The sequence below is a fragment of the Typopeltis vanoorti genome, chromosome 20 (genome assembly GCF_054136105.1).
Source record: "Typopeltis vanoorti isolate ZY-2024b chromosome 20, IOZ_Tvanoo_1.0, whole genome shotgun sequence".
NCBI lineage: Eukaryota > Metazoa > Arthropoda > Arachnida > Uropygi > Thelyphonidae > Typopeltis > Typopeltis vanoorti.
The window spans coordinates 3,633,515-3,655,188 of record NC_143568.1 but is presented as its reverse complement, the minus strand read 5'-3'; the positions used below and the strand labels follow the sequence as shown (position 1 = coordinate 3,655,188).

Sequence of the window (21,674 nt, the reverse complement as noted above, 5' to 3'; positions counted from 1 at the left end):
TTTAAATTATCTCTAGGGCCATGGCAGTAACTCTTGAGCTAAGTACTGGAATAAAAAAGAATAATTAAGCTGAAAATTTGATATACTGTAATTCCATTTTTAAGGTGTATATTATCAGTCCACCACTTTTAATCAATAAAAGTATCTAGCAAGAAGCCTATCAGATTTGAAGGGTTAAATCTTTTTTTTTTCCTTCAACTTTATTTATTTTTATATCAGCTTCACATACGAGGGCTTGCACAGCCTTCAGTGCCATATGTGAGCAAGGATTTATGAAATAACTTATTTAACTAGAGAACACTTTGAAAATATTGAAAAACACCATAACTGCATTGTTTTTCTTCATTTTCTATGTTCCACATGCAGCCAGTTTTGACCATATTTGAAATATACCATTTTCTTACATTGAGATCTGAAAAATCAGCTTAATCAAACTAAAATTAAGATTGTGGGGAAGGTGTTTCATCTGCAGATACTTTATTTCATTATTTAACCAATTTCAGCCAAATCTAGAATATTATTGTTCATACTGTTCTGAGTTCAACCCCAAGCAAGCAAAAAAAAAAAAAATGGAGAGTTATAAGGACTACAAAATAAAGATTTATTGTTACATAGACCATAAATATATGGTCTATGTAACAATAAATCTTTATTGTTACATAATAAATATTTATAATGTACTTAAGCTCTTACAAATTGTCTACCAGTTTCGCTAGTAACTGACTAGCTTTCTCAAGGCTTGCATAGTACAAAAAAAGGTAAATGCAAAAAAGGTTTAAAAATACAAAGAACCGTTAGTACCTGTTAGGTAGCTGGGTGACACGTTCGCGTGACATAACTACTCGGCATCATGAACACGCGTTACATGCAAACGCGTAATATGATTATTTGCGTACTGTAGCTCTGTTGAACTGAGGGAGTTAATTAGATTTTTCCAGGTATCGTTCAGATTAGCCCCTTGATTTCTGTTTAGGTTACTTCCCGTACGTAGTACAACTGCCGCTTCTTTAAATACTCAATGTCTGTAATCCTCGTCTACGTAGGGCATGGAGCTGTTATTCCAGTCTATAGTGTGGTTCGAAGTTGAAAAGTGATGTGCCAATCCTGAGGTGATCGTTCTATTGTGATTAACATCACCTACATGTTCTGTCTGTCTTATTTCCAGGCTTCTCGAAGTCTGTCCAATGTAGGAAAGACCGCACGTGCATGGAATATTATACACACCTGGATATTTATAAAATGGCACACTGTCTTTAGATCTTAGGACCTGTCTTATGCTATTTGTTGGTTTAAATACAACCCTGATGTTATGTGTTTTTAACAATCTTGCAATTTTTGTGGAAGTTGAACCTATAAAGGGGATGACTGCTGTTGAGATTTGCTGGGCGACTGTTCTTTCTTGTTGGTTATCTTTGTATAGAAATTTGTTGATGATGTGTCTAGGATAACCATTTTGTGATAGAGTTGTAGCTATTTGAGACAGTTCTGTTTGAACTTCTTCCTCGTCAGAGATAATTTTTCTAGCTCGATTTCTTAGCATGTGGATGATGCTGTGTTTCTCTGACCTATGATGGTTAGAAGAGTAATGTAGATATCTTCCAGTGTCTGTTGGTTTTTTGTAAATGGATAGTTTGATACTGTTACCTTGTCTTTTTACTAGTAAGTCCAAGAAGTGTAGCTGTTCGTTATTTTCTAGAGTAAATTTTATTTTATTGTGGAGTGCATTGATTCTGTTAACAAACATATGTAGGCTTTCTAAGTTGTCTTTCCATATGATGAAGATGTCATCCACATATCTCCACCATATAGAAGGTTTAGGAGTAATGCTGGTGAATATTTCATCTTCAAATTTCTCCATGAAAAGGTCTGCACATAGTGGCGACAGAGGGCTGCCCATGGCTAGGCCTTCTAATTGTTTGTATATCTTGTTGTTAACTTTGAAAAAATTTGATTGTAGGCAATGCTTGAACATCTTTGTGATATCTGCAGGAAAGAGATCTTTGATAATGTTCATTACTTCTTCTACTGGTACATTCGTGAACAAGGACACTACATCTAGGCTGGCCATTATGTCTGTTTGTGTAATTTTTATGTTTTTTAGTTTGTCTACAAAGTGTTGAGAATTTTTTAAGTAGGACTCTGTTTGTCTAATTTTTCCTTTAAGTAAATTCGCTAGGTGCTTAGCCAATAGGTACGTTGGGGAGGACCTGCCATCCACAATCGGACGAAGTGGCACTTCTTCTTTATACTTTATGACCAAAACATGTACAATTTAATTAGTTATAAGGACTGTCATCACTTCCTTTGCAAACTCAGCATTGTCTCACAATGCTGTTTCTTCAGCTCTTATGAGAATTTCAGCTTAGTCGAATTAAAACAAGTTGTAAAGGAAGTTGTTTTCTCTGCAGATGTTGCCTCATTCAGTTTTTGACTAAGTTTGGAATGTAGTTGTTTCTTACATTGCTTCGGTTCCATTTCAACCTTTACTGCAAAAGGAGTTATTTTCTTTGCAGATATGTTGCCTCATTCAAGTTTTTCACAAAATTTGGCATATGGTTTGTGTTTATGTTGTATTTCCTCATAGACATTTTGACACTGCTAACACCTCAGAATCTCAAGTTTTTCATTCTACAAAACAGAAAATCTGAATACACACAGACAGTTAACGGACATAATATATTGGCATCATCTGTAATTCCAGAATAACACTAAGTACTGCTCATCATCCAGTTTTGATTCATCAAAGTTATGTCAACTGTTTTTCCTATTTCATTGAAACAAAAAAACGATTAAAAAAATATTCATATTGTGAAAAAGTTGATCAACACTACTGAGCAAGCAAGAAATTGGTGGCAGCTTAGAATAGTTACTTGGCTGATATTAATGTTTTAATTATTGAAAATGTAAAATTCCCATCTGAAATTTTAGTACTACCATACCAGTATTTACTATTGTCTCAACAGTACCACTAATGAAAATAATGTTGACAAAAGTAGCCACTCTGAAATTGCAGTTTGACTTCCTGCTTTCTCAGAGATAAATGTTTCTTTTTCTTGGATATTTGAGTAAAGTAAAGGAATGCAATAAAGGAATAATACATGAAATTTTCATAGGGAATTCTTAGCATCTGTCATGCTGATTTCCATTCTCAGCATTTAAGAAAACTAATTGCATCTTCTCTTATACACTGTAAACTGACAAATGGGGGGAGAAAAAAAAAAAAACTGATTTTTGTATTTACTGTTACTGCTGATTATTTGTATGGTTCAGTCTGCAAAACAGACAGGAACATACAGTAGACAGATTAGTAGCTGTTGTAGTGTACAATAAAATCTATGAGCTGTAGAAACTGGTCATTATATTACAGGGCTCTCAAATTCAGTGGAAGCCTTGTGATATAATCACAGGTAAATTGGTTTATTACAAATTATCACTTATTTCACAGATTCACAGTGTGGCAGCCATGGTGAGCTGTCTAGTTGCACATATGCATCAAGGGGATTCATAAGTTTTACAGTTAGACTAAGAGTGTTTCTAACCAAGTAACATACAGAAACCAAAAAGAAAAAGAGACCAGTGGGCTCATTTTGGAATTTTTTTTTTTTTTTTATAATTTTTTCTAATTTTTTATATAAGACTTAAGATTATAATAGATAATAAGTGGTCTCTGAATATAAATTTTTATGCAAAAGTAAATCTTATGGCTGATGGATTTAAATCTAATTAAATGGGGTGGTACTAGAACGGGGGATATTCAGTAACCTTTTTATTTCAGTGTTGGAGTAAATGCTAATTTCAAGGATGAAACAATATGATAAAATGAATTTATTATTATTCAGCAGAAACAAGTGAAGGAGTGATATGGGTGGATATTAGTATGAAACTATGCAAACAGTATGACTTTGTTAAGCAAAGGTAAAACTTCCCTTAACAAAGTCATAATGTTTGTTCTCTTATCCATTTCTTAAATGGATAAGGGAACTATTATGTTGGCGAGCTTAGGAAAGATTTTTTTTACAGAATGTGGAAATAATAAGCTGGCATTGTGGATAAGAGAGCAGCTATCTTACAAGCATTTAAAAGTACTTTAATGAGCAGGGTTTGAAGAACAAGAAGACTGTTAGCAGGATATTACAATTTATTTTGATTTCTGGGTTAATCATAAGGTAAATTGTCTTTGGAAGTATTATTGTAAATGTAGCTGAATTATGGTTAAGTGATTTCAGGAATAGACTGTTGAATTTATGTAGCATACTTTACACGTTCAACATATGTCAGTTATTTGATAAAGAAAATAAAGAATATTTTTATGAAAATGATAATCTTACCAATGGATTGGATAATTGTTCTACTCATAAATATTTTCTTTTTATTAATTTTTTTTTTTCTTTGTTGCACTTAGGAAATCTGTCTGTGGGAAGCTGAAGTAGTAGTAACTGCAGGAACAGAAAACATGAGCCAGGCTCCATTTATTATGAGGGAAACAAGATTTGGAGTACGTTTTGGTAGTGAACCAAAGGTAAATTTTAATTTTTTTTTTAATGAATAAAGTATTTCAGTAATTTCTCACTGTTTAATTGGTAGTGATTTCATCAGTGCCTGAGTTTGAATTCTACTTATGTGATGATAGAAGAGCTCAGTGTTTATTCATTTTCATATTTTCAGAGGTTGTTGTTTTTTACAGGTAAACTGGTTTATTTACAATAAACTAGAGCCATTTTATAGAGAATTTGTAGTTTGCAATATAGATTATGCTATTTGAACTAATTTAACATTTAAAAAAAAAATAGATAACATGCATAAAAAGAAAATTTGAGACAAGTGTGTGAGTGAGATGGATGCCCACCCGCCCCTAGATACATTAGGGATATATATCCCTAGAGCAAGAATGGATGAATGGAGAGAGGATAAGTTTATGTAAATAGTAATTAATAAATAAGTTCATGAATGTTGCATTCATAAACTTATCCACTTTCCAAGTGAATGACCAACTGAGGATTATGCTTGTTTTTTTTGGATGGGAATGATATCACAGTGCATGGGAAGCATTTAAAAAATACTTAATGCATTATCAGAATGTATCCCTAGAGTAAGAATAAATAGGATAGGAGTATAATGGATGTGTAATCTAATTAAGTAAGAGATTCATGAAAAAGATGGAGAAGGAATACCATGTGCATGCTCTTTGTAAGTGCTGTATGGTAAGCTAACTCTGCACATCAAAAGAAACTGGCAGAGCCAGTTTCTTTTGAAAAGAAACTGAAAACATATGAAAAGAAACTGGCAGAGCCAGTTTCTTTTCATATGCAGTCAAAGGCAACTCAAAAGAATTCTTTTGTTATGCTCTAAGTAAAAGAAAGAATGAATATGAAAGAATTTAATGCAGATAAGTGCAGAAGAGATTCATAACATATTTGAATCATATTACAAAACTAAACTAAATAAATTATAAAAAATGTGTTATGTGAAATCAGATCTTCATAGCACGCTACAATTAACACATGACAGTAAGTGAAGCAATGGACAAAAGGTTTAAAGTCCTATTTTGACACCCTCTAATGTTGTACAAAAGAATTATTACAGTTATATAGGAGTTGATTTTAAGATAACATGTGTAACAGTATTTTGTCCATAGTGTATAATTTAATACATTTGGGATTGTAATGCCATAGAATAATCAACACCTAAGCTTGTCTATTAGGCAGAAGAGATTGACTTGAGTGCTCATTTTGCTAAAAGTTATCAACCTGGCATATGCAACATTGAGCTCACTGCTACCTCTTCATTGGATGAAGAAACTCGTGTATGAGGAATAACTAAACTGTTCCACAAACAGTGATAATTTGGCAATATGGACTGATGGAATATCAGCAAGGATGCTAAAAGAATGTTTAGCGGAACTGGCTATTCCTTTCACCAGTCTATATAATTTAAGTCTCAGAACAGCGAAGATTCCACAAGAGTGGAAAGAATGAATGGTAATTCTATTGCACAAGGGTGGTGCAAAGAGTAATATATCCAACTATCAACTTTTTGGTAGTTGAATATGCAAGCCCTAATCAACTTTTTGGAAAAGTTGATTAGGGCTTGCATACAGAAATAGGTTGACAGAGAATCTATACTTCTTCAATGAATGTCATGGGTTTACTAAGGGAAGGTTATATTTGAGCAGCCTACTCACATTCTCTAATAATGTTACTGTTGAATTAGACAATAAAAATGGGTATACCATGATGCTTTTAGAATTTGCTAAGGCTTTTAATGGGATACAGCATGGAGGACTGTTGCAAAAATTGGAGAATATGGGATTGGATTCTGAAATATACTGCTCTAAACAATTAGGGGATATTTAGTTTGTCGGATAATTATAAATTTCTACAAATAATTATAACTATTGGGTACTTTATACATGAATTCATATCTCTGGATACCATTCGTACCCATTACATCCTCACTTATATACATTCGATCACCTTGTCCTGTCATATCTTCAACCTCATTCCTTCTGTTGTACAACCCATTTGGCTGTGATATCCTACTTCACAAGTAACTTTAATCATTAGCTACATTAACTTCTCTTGATTCTTGCCTTTTGATATGCTTTCTTCTTTTCCTTCACTGCCTTTTTAACTTCCTGTGTCAACCATGGGGTTCTGATTTTTCTACCCTTGCAGACAACCTCACCACATGCCTCTCTGGCTGAATCAATCAATCAACGTTTTCTTCAGGATTTGCCACTGACTCTCCAAGGTTTGGTTTCTGTTCTCAAACTCTTTCATTTTTTCTTGAATAATGTTTGTGTATTTTAGTCTACAGTTTACATCTGAGAGCTGCTCAACTTTTATTCACTTTAAAACTTTCTTACATGTTCTTCTTTTCAGTATGAAATTCACTTTTATGCTGCTCAAGACAAAATGGTGATCACTTCCAATTTCAAATTCTATGAACATTAGTCTCCTGTACCAACGAGAAAACATCACTATCAACAATAATAACATAGTCAATAAGACTTTTCTTATTCCTTGCCCCTACTCTCCATGTAAATTTGTGCACATTTTTATGTTGGAACATTGTGTTAGTAATAACCAGTCCATGTCCTAAGCAGAAATCCAAAAGGTATTTGCCATTATTATTAGCTTTGCTCTTTTCTCCAAATTTTCCCAAAATATTTTTGTATGTCTGACAATCATTTCCTACTCTGCTATTTAGATCCCCAACAAGGACCAACTTTTCCTTTTTCATTGTGTCAATTGCCTTTTCTAAAGCCCCAAAAAATTCCTCCACTTCTACCTTAGTAGAACCTTCTGTGGGACCATAGGCACAAATAAGTCTCATTGTCCCATTCCCCATTCTCATATTTGCCCACATCACGCTACTTGAGACTGCCTGCCATTCAAGAAGATTAGCCTCGTATTTAGTGTTGAATACTATGACTACTCCTTCTTTTCCTTGATTGTCATTGCCTGAATATAACATTTTGTATTTATTGTTCAGAAAAGATCTCACCAGTTTTTGCCTTTTTTTGTAGTGCCATCTCCTATCGGAGGTTGGCAACCACCTTGGCAAATTTTCAGCTATCCTCATCCACTCTAAGCATTCCCTCAGAGCTCATGCCAGTCCACTGTCTGATGTCTGCCAGCCAAGATTTTCTTCATCTTCCTTGTCCTCTTCTTCCATATATCTTCCCCTTTATAAGCAATTTAAGTATTTTATATTTTTCATTACAAAGTAAGTGACCAAGATATGCAGTTTTCCTTCTTTTTTATGGTATCTAAAAGTTCATGCGATTTCCCCATTTGTTCCAGTACTTCCTGATTGGATGTTTTTGCTGTCCATGGGATTTTTAACATTTGTCTGTATAACCACATCTCAAAGGCTTCAAGTTTTTTTTATTGATGTTGTCTTCAAGGTCCAAGTTTCTGCACCGTACAGCAGTATAAACCATAGATAGCATTTAATCATGCATACTCTAAGCTCTAAGTTTAAGTTGCGATTACGCAGCGTTGATTTCATCAGGAGAAACTTTTTTCTTGCCATTTCAATTCTAACTTTTATTTCCATTTCTGGATTGCATTCTTCATTTAACCAGCATCCGAGATTAAACTTTGTCATGCTTTCTATTCATTTCCCATTTAAATAAAGTGATGAATTAAGAATTGGTTTCTTGCTTATGACCATGAATTTAGTTTTGGTGATATTTATTTTTAATCCCATTTTTTCACTCTCTTCATTCACTGGTTCCAGAAGATTTTGAAGAGCCTGAATATTGTCAGCCAGGAGAGTTGTGTCATCAGCATGTCGGATGTTACTGATGATTTCACCATTTACATTAATCCCTTCCTCTCTTCCTTTTAAGATTTTTTGAAATATGGCTTCTGAGTATATGTTAAAAAGAAGAGGTGACAGCCTTACTCCTTGTTTGATGTTAATTGGAGTCTGTAATAATGTCATCAACTTGAACGGATGCCTTTTGTTCCAATATAAGTTTTGAATGATCCTGATGTCTTTACTATCTAATCCAATTCTCTTTAATAGTCCAATCATTTTAGTATGTTGGACTTTATCAAATGCTTCCTCAAAGTCAATGAAGTAAATGAATACTTCCTTGTTTTGATCCATACATTTTTGGAATAATATTTGAGAGCAGAAAAGAGCCTCTCTTGTTCCCAAACTGTTTCTAAAGCCAAACTGGGTATCACATTTTCTGTATATTCTTTTTTTAATTATTTTTAGGAACATTTTGAGAACGTGACTCATTAGGCTGATCATTCTATAATCATTACAAGTTTTCGCATTTGCTTTTGTAGATAGTATGATGAAGGTCGACTGTAACCAGTCTTGAGGGATTATGGATTATGCCCATATCGTAGATCTTATTAAACAGCTTTGCTAATATATTAATGTTGTCACTGTCTAATAACTTTACTATTTCTGCTGGTATTCTATCCTGGCCTAAGGCTTTACCATTTTTAGCTGAGTTCAGCGCACATTCTACCTCTGATCTTAGAATACATGGACTGTCCATCTGTTCATAAGTATTTTCTGGGTTCTGTCTGTTATCAGAAAAAGAGTTCTTCTACATATTTCACCTATTCTTGTATTTTGTCATCTTTTTCAGATATTATTTCTCCCTTTTTGTTTCAAAGGACACATAGTTGTTTTTTCTTAAATATACCTGAGGTCTCTTTCAGCTTTTTGTGTAGATTAAAACTGTCATGCTTTTCTTGTAGAATTTCAATCTCTCTACATTTTTCATTCATCCAGATTTCTTTTGCTTCTTTGATCTTGCCTTTAATAATTTTTTGAACCTCTTTATATTTTGTTGGACTGTGATTTTTATATGATCTGCGTTGATCCATGAGAGAGAGAATTTCGTCAGTTATCCAATCTTTCTTTTTTACTGCTCTATCAGGATACAAGGTATTGATACATTTCTCTATGAAGACAGATTTTAATTTGTCCCATGATTCATCAAACCTCATGACGTCATCATTCTTGATAAGTGCTATCTCTTGATTTGACTCAATTTGTTTCTTATCTCTGGTTTTTTTAACTTTCCTAAATTAAGCCTTTTTTTGTTGATGTTTCTGAAGTATTAGCTTTCAGTCTAATTTTTAACACTGTCACCAGTAGATTATGATCAGAAGCAATATCCGCACTAGGATAGGTTTTTGTGCTCTTTATGGAACTTTGAAATAGTTGATTAATTAGTAAGTAATCAATTTGGTTTTTGACTATATTTGTATTATTATCTTGTGGTGATTGCCAAGTATATAGCCTTCAGGATGGTAGCTTAAACCACGTATTTGTGACTATTAGCTCCTCTTCTTGGCAGAATTGAATAAGACGGTCTCCTCTCTCTCTCTCATTTCTTGTTCGCCAACTATATCTCCACTTCTACCTTTCCCAACTTTAGCATTGAAATCACCCATGACGATATTAATATCATGTTTTTTTGTGTTTTTCATTAGTTCTTTTAATTGGTCATAAAATTCTTTGATCTCGGTATCACTCTTGTCATCAGTCCCTACTGCATAGACCTGTATAAGATTAATATCTAGTGGTTGACCTTTTAGTTTTAATAACATCATCCTATCTGAGTAAAGGATGAATCTCAACAGTGACTTATTGGCATCTTTGTTTAATATTATTCCAATTCCATTTTGATGGTTGTTTTCACTACTTTCAGAGTGGTACATTGGCATGTCATTAATTTGAGTTTTGCCTGATCCTGGCCACCTAACGTCACTCATTCCTAAAATCTCAATTTCAAGTCTTTTCATTTCCTGAATAGCATTTCTTAGCTTACCTGCTTCGTACAGGGTTCTGACATTCCAAATTCCTAGTTTTAGACCATTTTGAGCCCAGATTTGCACCCTTGTCCCATTTAAGGGACGCCAGGAACTCAGGGCCATTTGTGTAGATTTGCTCGCCATGGTGATTAGTCTGGAGAGAATAGAGCAGCAGTTTCTCCATTTGCTTTCTGCTCCACAGTATTACAGATGTACACAATAAACTGTATTGCTATCTGCGATTTTCTAATCACAAGCTTTACCGTCATCATGAGACTTCAACTTTGTGTCAGTACTGACAAAGCTTCCCTTTTTCAGAGGATTGAATCCTTTAATTTTCCTTCAACAGAAGAGAAAAGAGACTTTTCTTATTCCTTGCCTCTTCTTTCCATGTAAATTTGTGCATGTTTTTATGTTGGAACATTGTGTTAGTAATAACCAGTCTCTGGTTTTTTGTATGTCGATCTGGTACTTATCCAATTCCTCAGCTAGCTCCATTTCTTTCCATTCAGGCTTCTTATGTTGATAGCACTGATCTTTAACTCTGGTGATGTTGAGTTGGGGTGTTTTTTCGGATTTGTAAAATCAATATAGGTGAAAATAATTTTTTCTTTTTGTTTCACCATAAGAGATTTTACAGTTGAACTATACATAAGAATGATCCCAAATTCCATTATCTTGTGTATAGTTCAACCACAGATGAGAGAACCTTTGACATGTCTGTGCATGGCAGAAGAAGCAGAATCCATTCCAATAATAGGGTAATCAATTCATTTTGTGAGATGGGTGTTTATTATTACGTCAGAAAATTAGCTTTTCTTTTATGGACATACTAGAGTTTAAAGTGGTAACTATTTTGCTTGTATAACACTTGGAAAAATTTTATGTATAAAGCACGTGATTTTGTGTGTTGATAAATTTGTATATCCCTTATTCTTTTCTTCCCTTCGAAATGAATTGATTCTTCTTGCCACTCTGCCAGCTATGATTCTCTCACCTGTGGGCAGATTATATGACGCTGTATCAGTCTATTCCCTGTCGAATTTATGGTGTTCTAACAGCCCGAGGTGGGTCTACAGCTTATCAATAAAAAAAAATTCTCTGAAAAATTTGCAAATGTTCCCATTATTTTGATAAACCTGTACATTTGCTAATAATAATACTGATAATGAGCTACCTGCATGTTTTTTCTTGTATTCTCTTTTCTGTATTCTGCATGACACAGACAACTTTCAGGTCTTTGTTCTTCTCTAGTGACTCGTATATGCAGACATCTTTGCTCTCGTTTGATGGGTCTGAACTGGATGAACACAAAATTGAAATTGTTCTCTCTCCTCATAATCACTTCCATGATAATACCCATTCTTGTCATTAACACAGTCACATAACATTGTTGCTCTTATACATAGATTCTCACCATTTCTCCCATTATAATTTAGTTTCTCTGACTCTCTCTGTTAGGGCTTATACCAATTATTAGTTTTTCAAGACTCCTGATGCCAAATGCATTGAAGTATAGGGGCCATCCCTTTTATACAAATCCAATCTTCCCTCAAACTCACTCCACACATCCAAAAATCCACATCCATTTCTTCCACATCTATGCATTGAATTGTTTGCTTCTGTGGTCCTTCTTTGTAATTCATTTTTATCATATCAAGGTAATATACTTACAATTTTCACTTTCTCACTCTTCACTTGCTTCTTCCAACAACCCTTTCATATTCTCTCTCATACTGAACTTATTGCTGGTTAAGTCATTAGTACCTGATACAATCACAATCTCGTTCACTTTTCTTTTCTGTTTTTGAATTGCATGTGCTATATTTTTAATTTTTGCTCTGGGAAAACTTAAACGTTATAACCCTCTCATCAACAGCATGTTTATGATAAAGTCACCATACCAGATATTCTTCTTCTTTTTTATCCATGTTACTTAGCTGATTTTCATTACTCATAAACTTATGTGATTCAGTGCATTGTTGTTACTTATTTTGCTGATTAATTTCTTTTCCTCCATATGTTCATTCAAACACTGCTCCATTTTTTGTAATTACTACATTTTGTGTCTAATAATCTGCTTTAACTTCCTTAGCCTGGTGCAAGCCTTCTTGTTCTCGACTTTGCCATTCTTCTTAACATTACATTTCTTGTGCATTATTGACACCATTGTAAACTATATTTACTGTAATATCTTAAAGATATGTTATAAAACACTAAATACACTTAAAACACAAAATATAAAACTAATTTTCTAAGGAAAAAACAAAAAATTGCTACATTTACAAGCACACTAAATTCACCAAACAGTCACAATATTTATATGATAAAAAGCCACATATAACACACAGCTCAAACATACTGCTGCATTCACTAGCAACACTCTACTTTAGCGAACAATCATGACACCCCAGACACTAGCGACAATCATGTTCAAATGAGTTGAATAAGGAAGACAGTGTATAACTAAAACAATGTGAAGTGAGGCTGAAGGAGGAGGGAAATTAAAAAAATTTATTTACTCTTTTCAGTATTTCAAGAATTTAGCCCTGCCAAGTTCTAGCTTCTATTCATTTTAAGAGAAAGTGTTTATTGCTATGTTTGTGTTAGTTATTTGGTGGCAGATTAAGTAACTTATCAAAAACGCTTATGGTTCTTTGTTTCCAGATAGAATGTGCATTATGGAATTCCTTGCATGATTCACATATTAACATGCCCATGGCTATCACTGCTGAAAATTTGGCAGAGAAGTATAATATAACACGAGAACAATGTGATGAATTTGCTCTTAGATCTCAGAAAAGATGGAAAGCAGGTAACATTTTGAAATTCGTTTTCTTCTAGAGTATATATGTGATAAAATAAATGATTTATGCTAGACACGCTAGACACCTACATTAGAATAAAACATTGCCTAAAGACATCTGAATTTTTGCAGATAAAAATAAACTCTAGCCTGAAAGAAGTTCACCAGAACAGAGTACTGTGGAATCTCGGTTGTCGAACGACTCTCATCTCGAACAAATCGGTTCCCAAACATATTTTCCGAAGAAAAAACGCTCTGGTTTCCGAACAGAATCTCTGTTCCCGAACAGGTAAACCAGCAAACACGTGCTCCGCAGGCTGAGATTGTGGCGGGAGAGCGTTACGCCATAGCCCCCGCTCAGTGCAGACACCTGCCCGAATTTGCAGTGCCTTTTTTAGATTTTCTTTGTGTTTTGTTGGTTTTTTTTAATAAATTATTATTAAATAAGCCAGTATGGGACCGAAGAAGTATAGTGATAGCAGCAAAGTGAAAAGAAAAGTTGTTAGAACCATGATAGAGGTGAAAAAAGAAATCGTATCCAAACATGAAAATGACATTTGTGTCTCGGATCTTGCTATGCAGTTCGGTATGGCGAAATCAACAATCTGTACAATACTCAAAAATAAAGAGGTGATCAATTTTCGTCTATATTTTATCTATTTATTGTGTTTATTCTTTTTGTGTAAGATTTTATGCATTTTCATTGTTTTTGTGTGCGATTTTATGCATGAAGTACTCTTATAAAGGTTTAAATAAGCAATCATTGGAGTAATCCATTTTACATTAATTCTTATGGGAAAACTGTTAATGGTTTCAAACAAATCGGTTTCCGAACAGCCTTTAGGAACGAATTATGTTCAACAACTGAGGTGCCACTGTATTTTCTTTCAAGATGATATAGTGTGTAGTACTTGAACTATACATAAAATGTATAGTAACTTATTACACAAACATGCACCATCACTCACAAGATATCAGCAATGATTGTCAAACTCCTTGTGCATAATTCATGATATTAACTGCAACACATCAGATTTTTTACTTCTCTTCTGTTTTTATAGCTGTATCATAGATTTGGTAAAGGTATATGAAGTGCCAAAAAAACTGTTCAAAACAATCATATATGGCAAAATTGGAACATTATATCAAGTAGGACATATTCTACATTTGCACTGTAAATTAGCAGGTAGATTTGGAGTGGGGACAGGAAGCTAAGATGGTTTGTCAAATTAGATATGAGATAAGGATCAAGTTATCTCCACTCTAACTCATCTATGTAGATCACATTATACAGGTTAGTGACATTAAACCTGATATCAAAATTGCGATGTTAATCTCAACATTTTATGCGGATGATATTAATTGGTATGATTATTTTATTAATTTAAATTTTATTTTTATGAGACCTAACAAGGACTTAGCAAAACGTGAGTATCTGTGTATCAGAGCAACAATGCTATGTAACTGCATTAATGATGGGTGTCATTGAAATTATGAGGAGAGAACAATTTTGTGTGTTCAGTTTGGACACATCAAACATGTGCAAGTTATCTCCACTCTAACTCATCTATGTAGATCACATTATACAGGTAAATGACATTAAACCTGATATCAAAATTGCGATGTTAATCTCAGCATTTTATGCAGATGATATTAATTGGCATGATTTATTAATCTGCATAAGTAAGGCATGATAAGAACAGATCTGCAAGTTGTGCCAAGTACATCTCACAGTCTACAGATAAGAGTATACAAATAAAGTGTGCAGGTAACATGTCTGAATACGAATGCTAGGAGTATTAGAAACAAAGGTTTGTTTGTTGCCGTCAATATGTTAGGACCTCAGATTGTAGACATCAGTGAGATCTGGCTATCAGAAGCAGACATAACTGCTATCAAGTGTAAAGGGTACAGCATTTTTAGGAAGCATAGATAAGATGGAGGAGGTAGTGTGCTGCTAATGATATTGGATGACTTGAATCCAGTTAGAATTGAGATTCATGACCGCAATACTAGTAACAGTTCTTCATTTCACGGTGAGTCTAAAGCCATCTGGTGTGAAGTGGAGTCTAATAAGATCAAATACATAGTGGGATGTTGTTACAGATCTAGTGGATCAGTTGCTAGTGACAAAGAAATGTATCACTAAATAAAGATGAGTTAGATGCAGGTAATCATAATGGGGAACTTTAATTATCCAAACATTGATTGAGGGGCCTGTGAAATCTCATGAGAAGAATGAAACTGAATTACTGAGCTGTTGTGAGACTCAAGTACCATAAGACCGATTGCATGATAGTGTCACAAGGCGTTTCAGTTAAAGATGTGACTATTCTGCCACCTCTTGGTGACAGTGATTATGTAGTAATGACTTTGGAAGTAGCTACATTTATGATTTTTCTATTCAGAAAAGATTGGTGCTGAACTGCAAAGCAAGAAATTATGACCAACTTTGACAAGTACAGGGCTGCCACTCACATTTTTCGAAATTCCCCAGATTAGACCTCAAAAATTCCAGAGATTAGGGAAAAATTCCCAGGTAGTAATAACTAGGGCTCAGATTTTTAGGTCGTAAAAAAAGTGCAAAATATGCGTCCAAGTATACACTAAAAACATTTAAAACATCCAAAATATGCTCTTAAATATGCCTTTATTAATTTATATTTCTACATGGTTTAATTAAAACATTACACATGAATTAAAAACATAATATAAAATACAAAAAATTGACATTTAAATAGTTACCTACTAACTGAACAGAAAAATGACTAAAATTTGCTCATTTTTTTTTTTATTAATTCTCTTTCTCTTTTCCTGTAACAAAGTATACTTTCATTTAAAAAAAAATCATAAGTTTATATTATATGAAGAATACATGCTTAACTTACTTTAATTGACATTTCCTCCCTCTTCTTCTTTGCCAATATCTTCTGGTAATTGATCACCTTCCCTTTGTTGCAGTATTAAGTCTATTTTTATATCTATTATGAACTGTGTGACTTTTCCAACTCCTTGATTAATGTTTTTGGTGGCTCCCAAAGAGTACACGTTGCATTTTGTCTCGCTAAGCACTGCTTTGCTAGGATTCTGTCTCTCACAGTTTCTGTTTTTGATGAATTAGCTAATTTTGTTTTTATACAATTCACTTGTGAGAAAATTCGCTCCACGCATGGAGATGAATGCAGCAGAATAGTAAGATTTGTCATAAAATATGACAGTAAAACCATATTTATTATTATTCATGCCATCTTTTATGTCAGAATGCCAATATTGAAAAATGCCAATATCTTTAGGAATTGGTAGATCTGATGCCACGAGACAATAACTTCTCCACTCATCATCTATTTGATTTAACCTAATTCTTCTTCTTCTACAGCTTCTCCCACTTAAGTGGGGTCACTGTTTGTTATGAGTCTCCTCCACACCTTCCTGTCTTGGGCTGTCATCACATCCAAGTTCTTCATCTTCAAGTCCTCTTCTACCAACCCCCCTCCATCTCTTCTTTGGCCGCCCACGCTTCCGCCTTCCTTGCACATCCATCTGCATGACCCTTCCCACATATTCGTCCTCCCTCCTCATCACATGACCAAACCATCTCAACCTTGCCTCCTGTATTTTTGCTCCTAAGTTCGTAACTTTCACTGTTCCCCCTGACATAGTCATTTCTCAGATGATCCTTTCTGGTCACACCGCACATCCACCTAAGCATTCTCATCTCTGCTACTTCCATCCTGCTGATGTTATTTTTCCTCAGGGCCACAGTTTCTATAGCATATGTCATAGCTGGCCTCACTACTGTCCTATAAATTTTGCCATTCAGATTGATCGGCACCCTCTTATCGCATAACACTCCAGCCATCTCCCTCCAGTTCCTCCAACCCGCTTGTATCCTGCATCCCACTTCCTTCTCAGCTCCTCCATCTTCTTCCACTGTTGAACCTAAGTATCTAAAGTCTCTCACCTTCCTGATGACATTTCCTTCCAGCTCCAGATCTGTCTCCTGGCCACTGCCCACTGCACAACACATATACTCCGTCTTACTTCTGCTCAGTCTCATACCTCTCTCTTCCAGTACTTTTCTCCACCTTTCCAGTTTAGTTTCCGCTTCTTCTCTTGAATCTACACACAGCAAGATGTCATCTGCATACAACATTGTCCAAGGTGCATCTTCTCTCACCTCCTCTGGTACCACCTCCATCACAATATTAAACAGAAATGGACTTAATGCTGACCCTTGATGCAAGCCAACTGTTACTTGAAAACTTTCTGTCTGTCCCAAACAGGTCCGAACACTTGTCTTCACATTTCTGTACATTTCCCGCACCAACCTGACATATTTCTCCGGCACCTTCTTCTCCCTCAGACACCTCCAGACTTCTTGCCTTGGCACTCTATCGTATGCTTTCTCCAGATCATTAAATACCAGATGTAGCTCCCTTTGTTTCTCTCGATATTTTTCCATCATCTGTCGTAACCCAAAGATAGCATCTGTTGTTGATCTACCAGGCATGAAGCCAAATTGTTCCTTTGCAATCTCCACCACCTCCCTCAATCTACCATCAAGAACCCTTTCTAGGATCTTCATTGTGTGGGACATCAACTTTATTCCTCTGTAATTTTTACAGTCTTGTGCATCCCCTTTACCCTTGTAGATGGGAACAAGAGTACTCTCCCTCCATTCCTCGGGTATATTTTCCTGTTGGCAAACTTTCATGAACAGGTCCCACAGCAGGTCAATTCCCTCTTCTCCCAGTGCCTTCCATGCCTCCACTGGAATTCTGTCGGGGCCCACCGCTATTCCTCATCCTCTTCATGGCCTCCGTCACTTCCATTCTACTGATGTTCTGCACCATCCCCTCAGAAGGCTGCCCATCTCCTCTGTGAGTCCTTGCATTTTCCTCATTCAAAAGTCCCTCAAAGTATATTTTCCATCTGTTTCTTATGTCCACATCCCTCCATAATACTCTTCCTTCAGCATCTTTGATCTGCCTCACATGTAAGATGTCCTTTGCTGCTTTATTTCTACATTTCGCTAGTTGGTAAATTTTTCTCTGTCCTTCCTTTGTTTCTAATTGATCATACAGATCTTGATATGCCATGGCCTTCCTCTTAGCTGTCACTGCCACTTGTACATCATTATTTCACCACCAACCCTCCTTCTGCTCTCTAATCTTTCCAGATGTCTCACCAAGCACCTCGATTGCACAGCTCAGGATTACTTTTGAATTATGTTTCCACCAATCTTGTACACTTTCCAGTCCATCCGAAATCCTCTCTAACACTCTCTCCCTAAAACGATTCCTCACACTCTCCTCTTTTAAGCGAAACCTAATATCATCAACAAGTGAGGGGAATTGAGCAACCAGAGGAATAATGGTAGATGGTGACTGGCTAGGGTCACTAGCAACTTTTGGGTCCAAGATTCATAATTTTACAACAATGCTGTCTTCTTCGAAGACAAATCTTTTCTTTATTTGCGAACTAAGTTCCACAAGAACCTTTGAACAATCATTTTTAAATCTCAACAAAATAGAGTTATCTTCGAAAGGGTTTCTAATTAAGTGCGCTATTGCTCTACCACCGAAGTAAATATCATTGACATTTTTATAGTTGTTTTGGTTTCTTGGATCAATTTCTGATAATTTAGCTGTTCTTAAAATCTCATCTTTAATGAAGCAGCTAAGTAAATTGAGATATTCTGTTGATACATTTAGGAATAGTTGGTGTAACCTGAAATACTCTGATTGAAAATCTATATTAAGTGTATTTACTTTTTCAAGAATATACTGAAGGAAAAAAAGCATTGGTCTGGTTCCAAAGTCAGTAAGTGTATCATAAATATTTTTGGCATTGTCAATTTTATCTGTCCTTGTTCATTTTGATGAAAGTATAGAACTAATTCATCATACTGTTTTCTAAAATTGTTGATACCACTTTTTCCCTCGACAGCTACCTGGTTTGTGCAAGTTTGAGAATTTTAGTAGCTATATCAGCAGCTTCTTGAATGAGTACAAAATCTCTTTGCTGTTTAGCACTGAAGGACAGGGAGAAGTAGGAGGTTCAATCCTTTAGAAAAGCTTCTAAGTATGAGGGTAAAACACTGACCGCATGACTAGTGCATAGAGCAAATGAATGACAAACCAACCCATCACAAAAACAGATGGGACGTCATCTTTCAACAGTTTCTGAAATCCACTGTTAACGCCCATCATGGAGGAACAGTTATCACCACCAAACCCAATGATATTGCTAAGGGGAATGCCATGATCCAGCAGAAGAGTTTTGACAGCACTGTAAAAACTTTTAGTACTTACGTTCTCTGCACACACAATATCTAGTAATGCATCAGCTACATCTTTTTTATCTGTATCAAAACATCTTACAACAACAGCCAAGATTTGAGTGATGGAGATATCTGTACTCTCATCTATTATAATTGAAAATTTTTGATTCTTGCATATTTCGGTAAGTTGAGACTTTTCATGGAATGATATTCCATCCTGAATAACATAAGAAAGTTAAATTTTCTTCATTGCCAACTTTCCAGCAATTTGGTTATACGGAAATGCGCATTTACAAATTGTTACAAAATGATCAACATGAGAAAATGGGACGTTATGCTCAGAAAACAAGCTAGCAATTATTAACTCACTCCTAGCTAATTATTTATCCTCTGTTGATGCTTTCTTATTAAGAAATTGAGTAATAACAGCTGTCGACATAGCAGACTGATAATTACTTTTATGTTTGGCTGAATCTTTATGCTTTATTAGTGCAGATTTGTTTGTGTTTTTAAATGTAATATTACAACACTTATATTAACTGATATCTTTGCTGTTCATGCCTTGCTGCAGCCAATCTTTTAATTAAGAATATTTTAACCAATCTTCTTTAAATGCTTGAGAATACCATATTTGTTTTTTTTTTCTTTGATGGCTCCATATGGTTGGATTGGAAGTACCATAAATATGAAAATAAGTAAAAATATTGATAATTTAAACAATTTGTCAAACACTGTACTAGCACAAGGATCTCTACGATAACACTGCAAGAGGTTGCGCTATATGTATGTAACAATGTAAAACCTGTGTGATAAGAAAGAGAAAACAAAACCAGAACAGAGCAAAAACGGTTTTATCAGATTTATCAAAAAAAAAAAAAAAAAAAAATCATGAATATAATAGTAAAATATAACAAAAATATAAAAATTCAAACTTTTGTTCAAATTTCTCAAGATTTTGAGAGTTTTTTTTATTAAAAATCCCTAGGTAGGAGGTAAATTCCCTAGATCTTGGGAAAAATTCCAAGGAATGGCAGTCCTGGACAAGTATGCTGTGTTCTGCACCATGGTATCAGTTGTTGGGTGGGAAGAATATTGACAGTGCATGAGAAGTGTTTAAAAAAAATACTTAAATGATCTAATATTAGAATGTGTCCTTATAGTTCAGTGGTGTTCAACCTTTTTTTTTTTTTTTTACTATGCGAGCTACTTTTCTATAAAAGTTATTCGGTGATCTACTCTCTTATATAGATCATAATTCCCCCAACCTGATATCTGATTACGCACAAATAAACAACAAAAAAAAAATACACAACTAAAAACTTTATTTGTGTATTTAAAATATTTATCACTTTTAATTATTTTAATACAACAAATATTTTAATACAACAAAAAAAAAAACAAATATATTGGAATAAAATATTTAAGTCTCTATTTTGGAAAATCAAAGTTAGAAAAAACAACAGATTGATTACAAACTCACAAGTTACAGGAAATGCTGGTTGATTAAAAAAAAAAAAAAAAAAGTTAATGTGAAATTTGGCATTGTTTGGACCTCGCAATATTTTCATAGTCAAGGTGATATGAAGAAGTAGCCAATCGCAGACAATCATCCAAATGATCATTTGTAATTTGATTTCTTAATTGATTTTTTATGATGGTCATATTTGAAAAAGCGGATTCTGACAAGTATATCGATCCGAAACACAACAGAATTTTTTGCGCAATATCAGTTAATATTCTGAATTTTTCATGTGCATACTTCCAAATGACTTCATTGTTTATTGATTTTAAATGTAAACTATTCTGAATGTTTATTATGTCAAGTTCTACTTCAGCTTGGTTTATATCAAACAGCCCACTAATTTTATTTGAAATTTCTGTGATGTTCAAGTTTTCTTGAAATGGATTATTGATAAAGGATACAATCATTTCAGTTTTATTAAAATCTTTAAATCTTGAATTTATTTCTTCCTCAACTAATTCTATTTCACGAATAAATTCTTTTAAATCATAGCGAAGCATTTCTTGATTTTGTTCAAAAATTTTTAATAAATATGGGAGATGTCTAAATTTGCGGTTATTTATATTTTTCTTTAATAAAAATAAGTATTGTTGGAAAGTTTTTATTGACTTAACAGGTCAATTAAATTTTTATCTCTACCTTGTAACTCTAAATTTAAATTGCTTAATTTCGTACAGAAATCTACTAAAAATGATAAGTGTAACAACCATCTTTTATTACTCAATTGTGGATAAATATCTCCTTTTTCATCAAGAAAATTTTTTATATTGT

General features: G+C 34.2%; 1 protein-coding gene across 1 annotated transcript in view; it reads left to right on the top strand.

Annotated features, from left to right (window-relative positions):
• Nucleotides 1–21,674, top strand: part of yip2 (yippee interacting protein 2) — a 139,580-nt gene that overhangs the window by 68,938 nt on the left and 48,968 nt on the right. The window contains exons 5-6 of the mRNA XM_090410759.1: nt 4,403–4,519; nt 12,960–13,107. Coding sequence (XP_090266885.1) covers nt 4,403–4,519; nt 12,960–13,107 — 265 coding nt within the window. The remainder of the gene's footprint in view (nt 1–4,402; nt 4,520–12,959; nt 13,108–21,674) is intronic.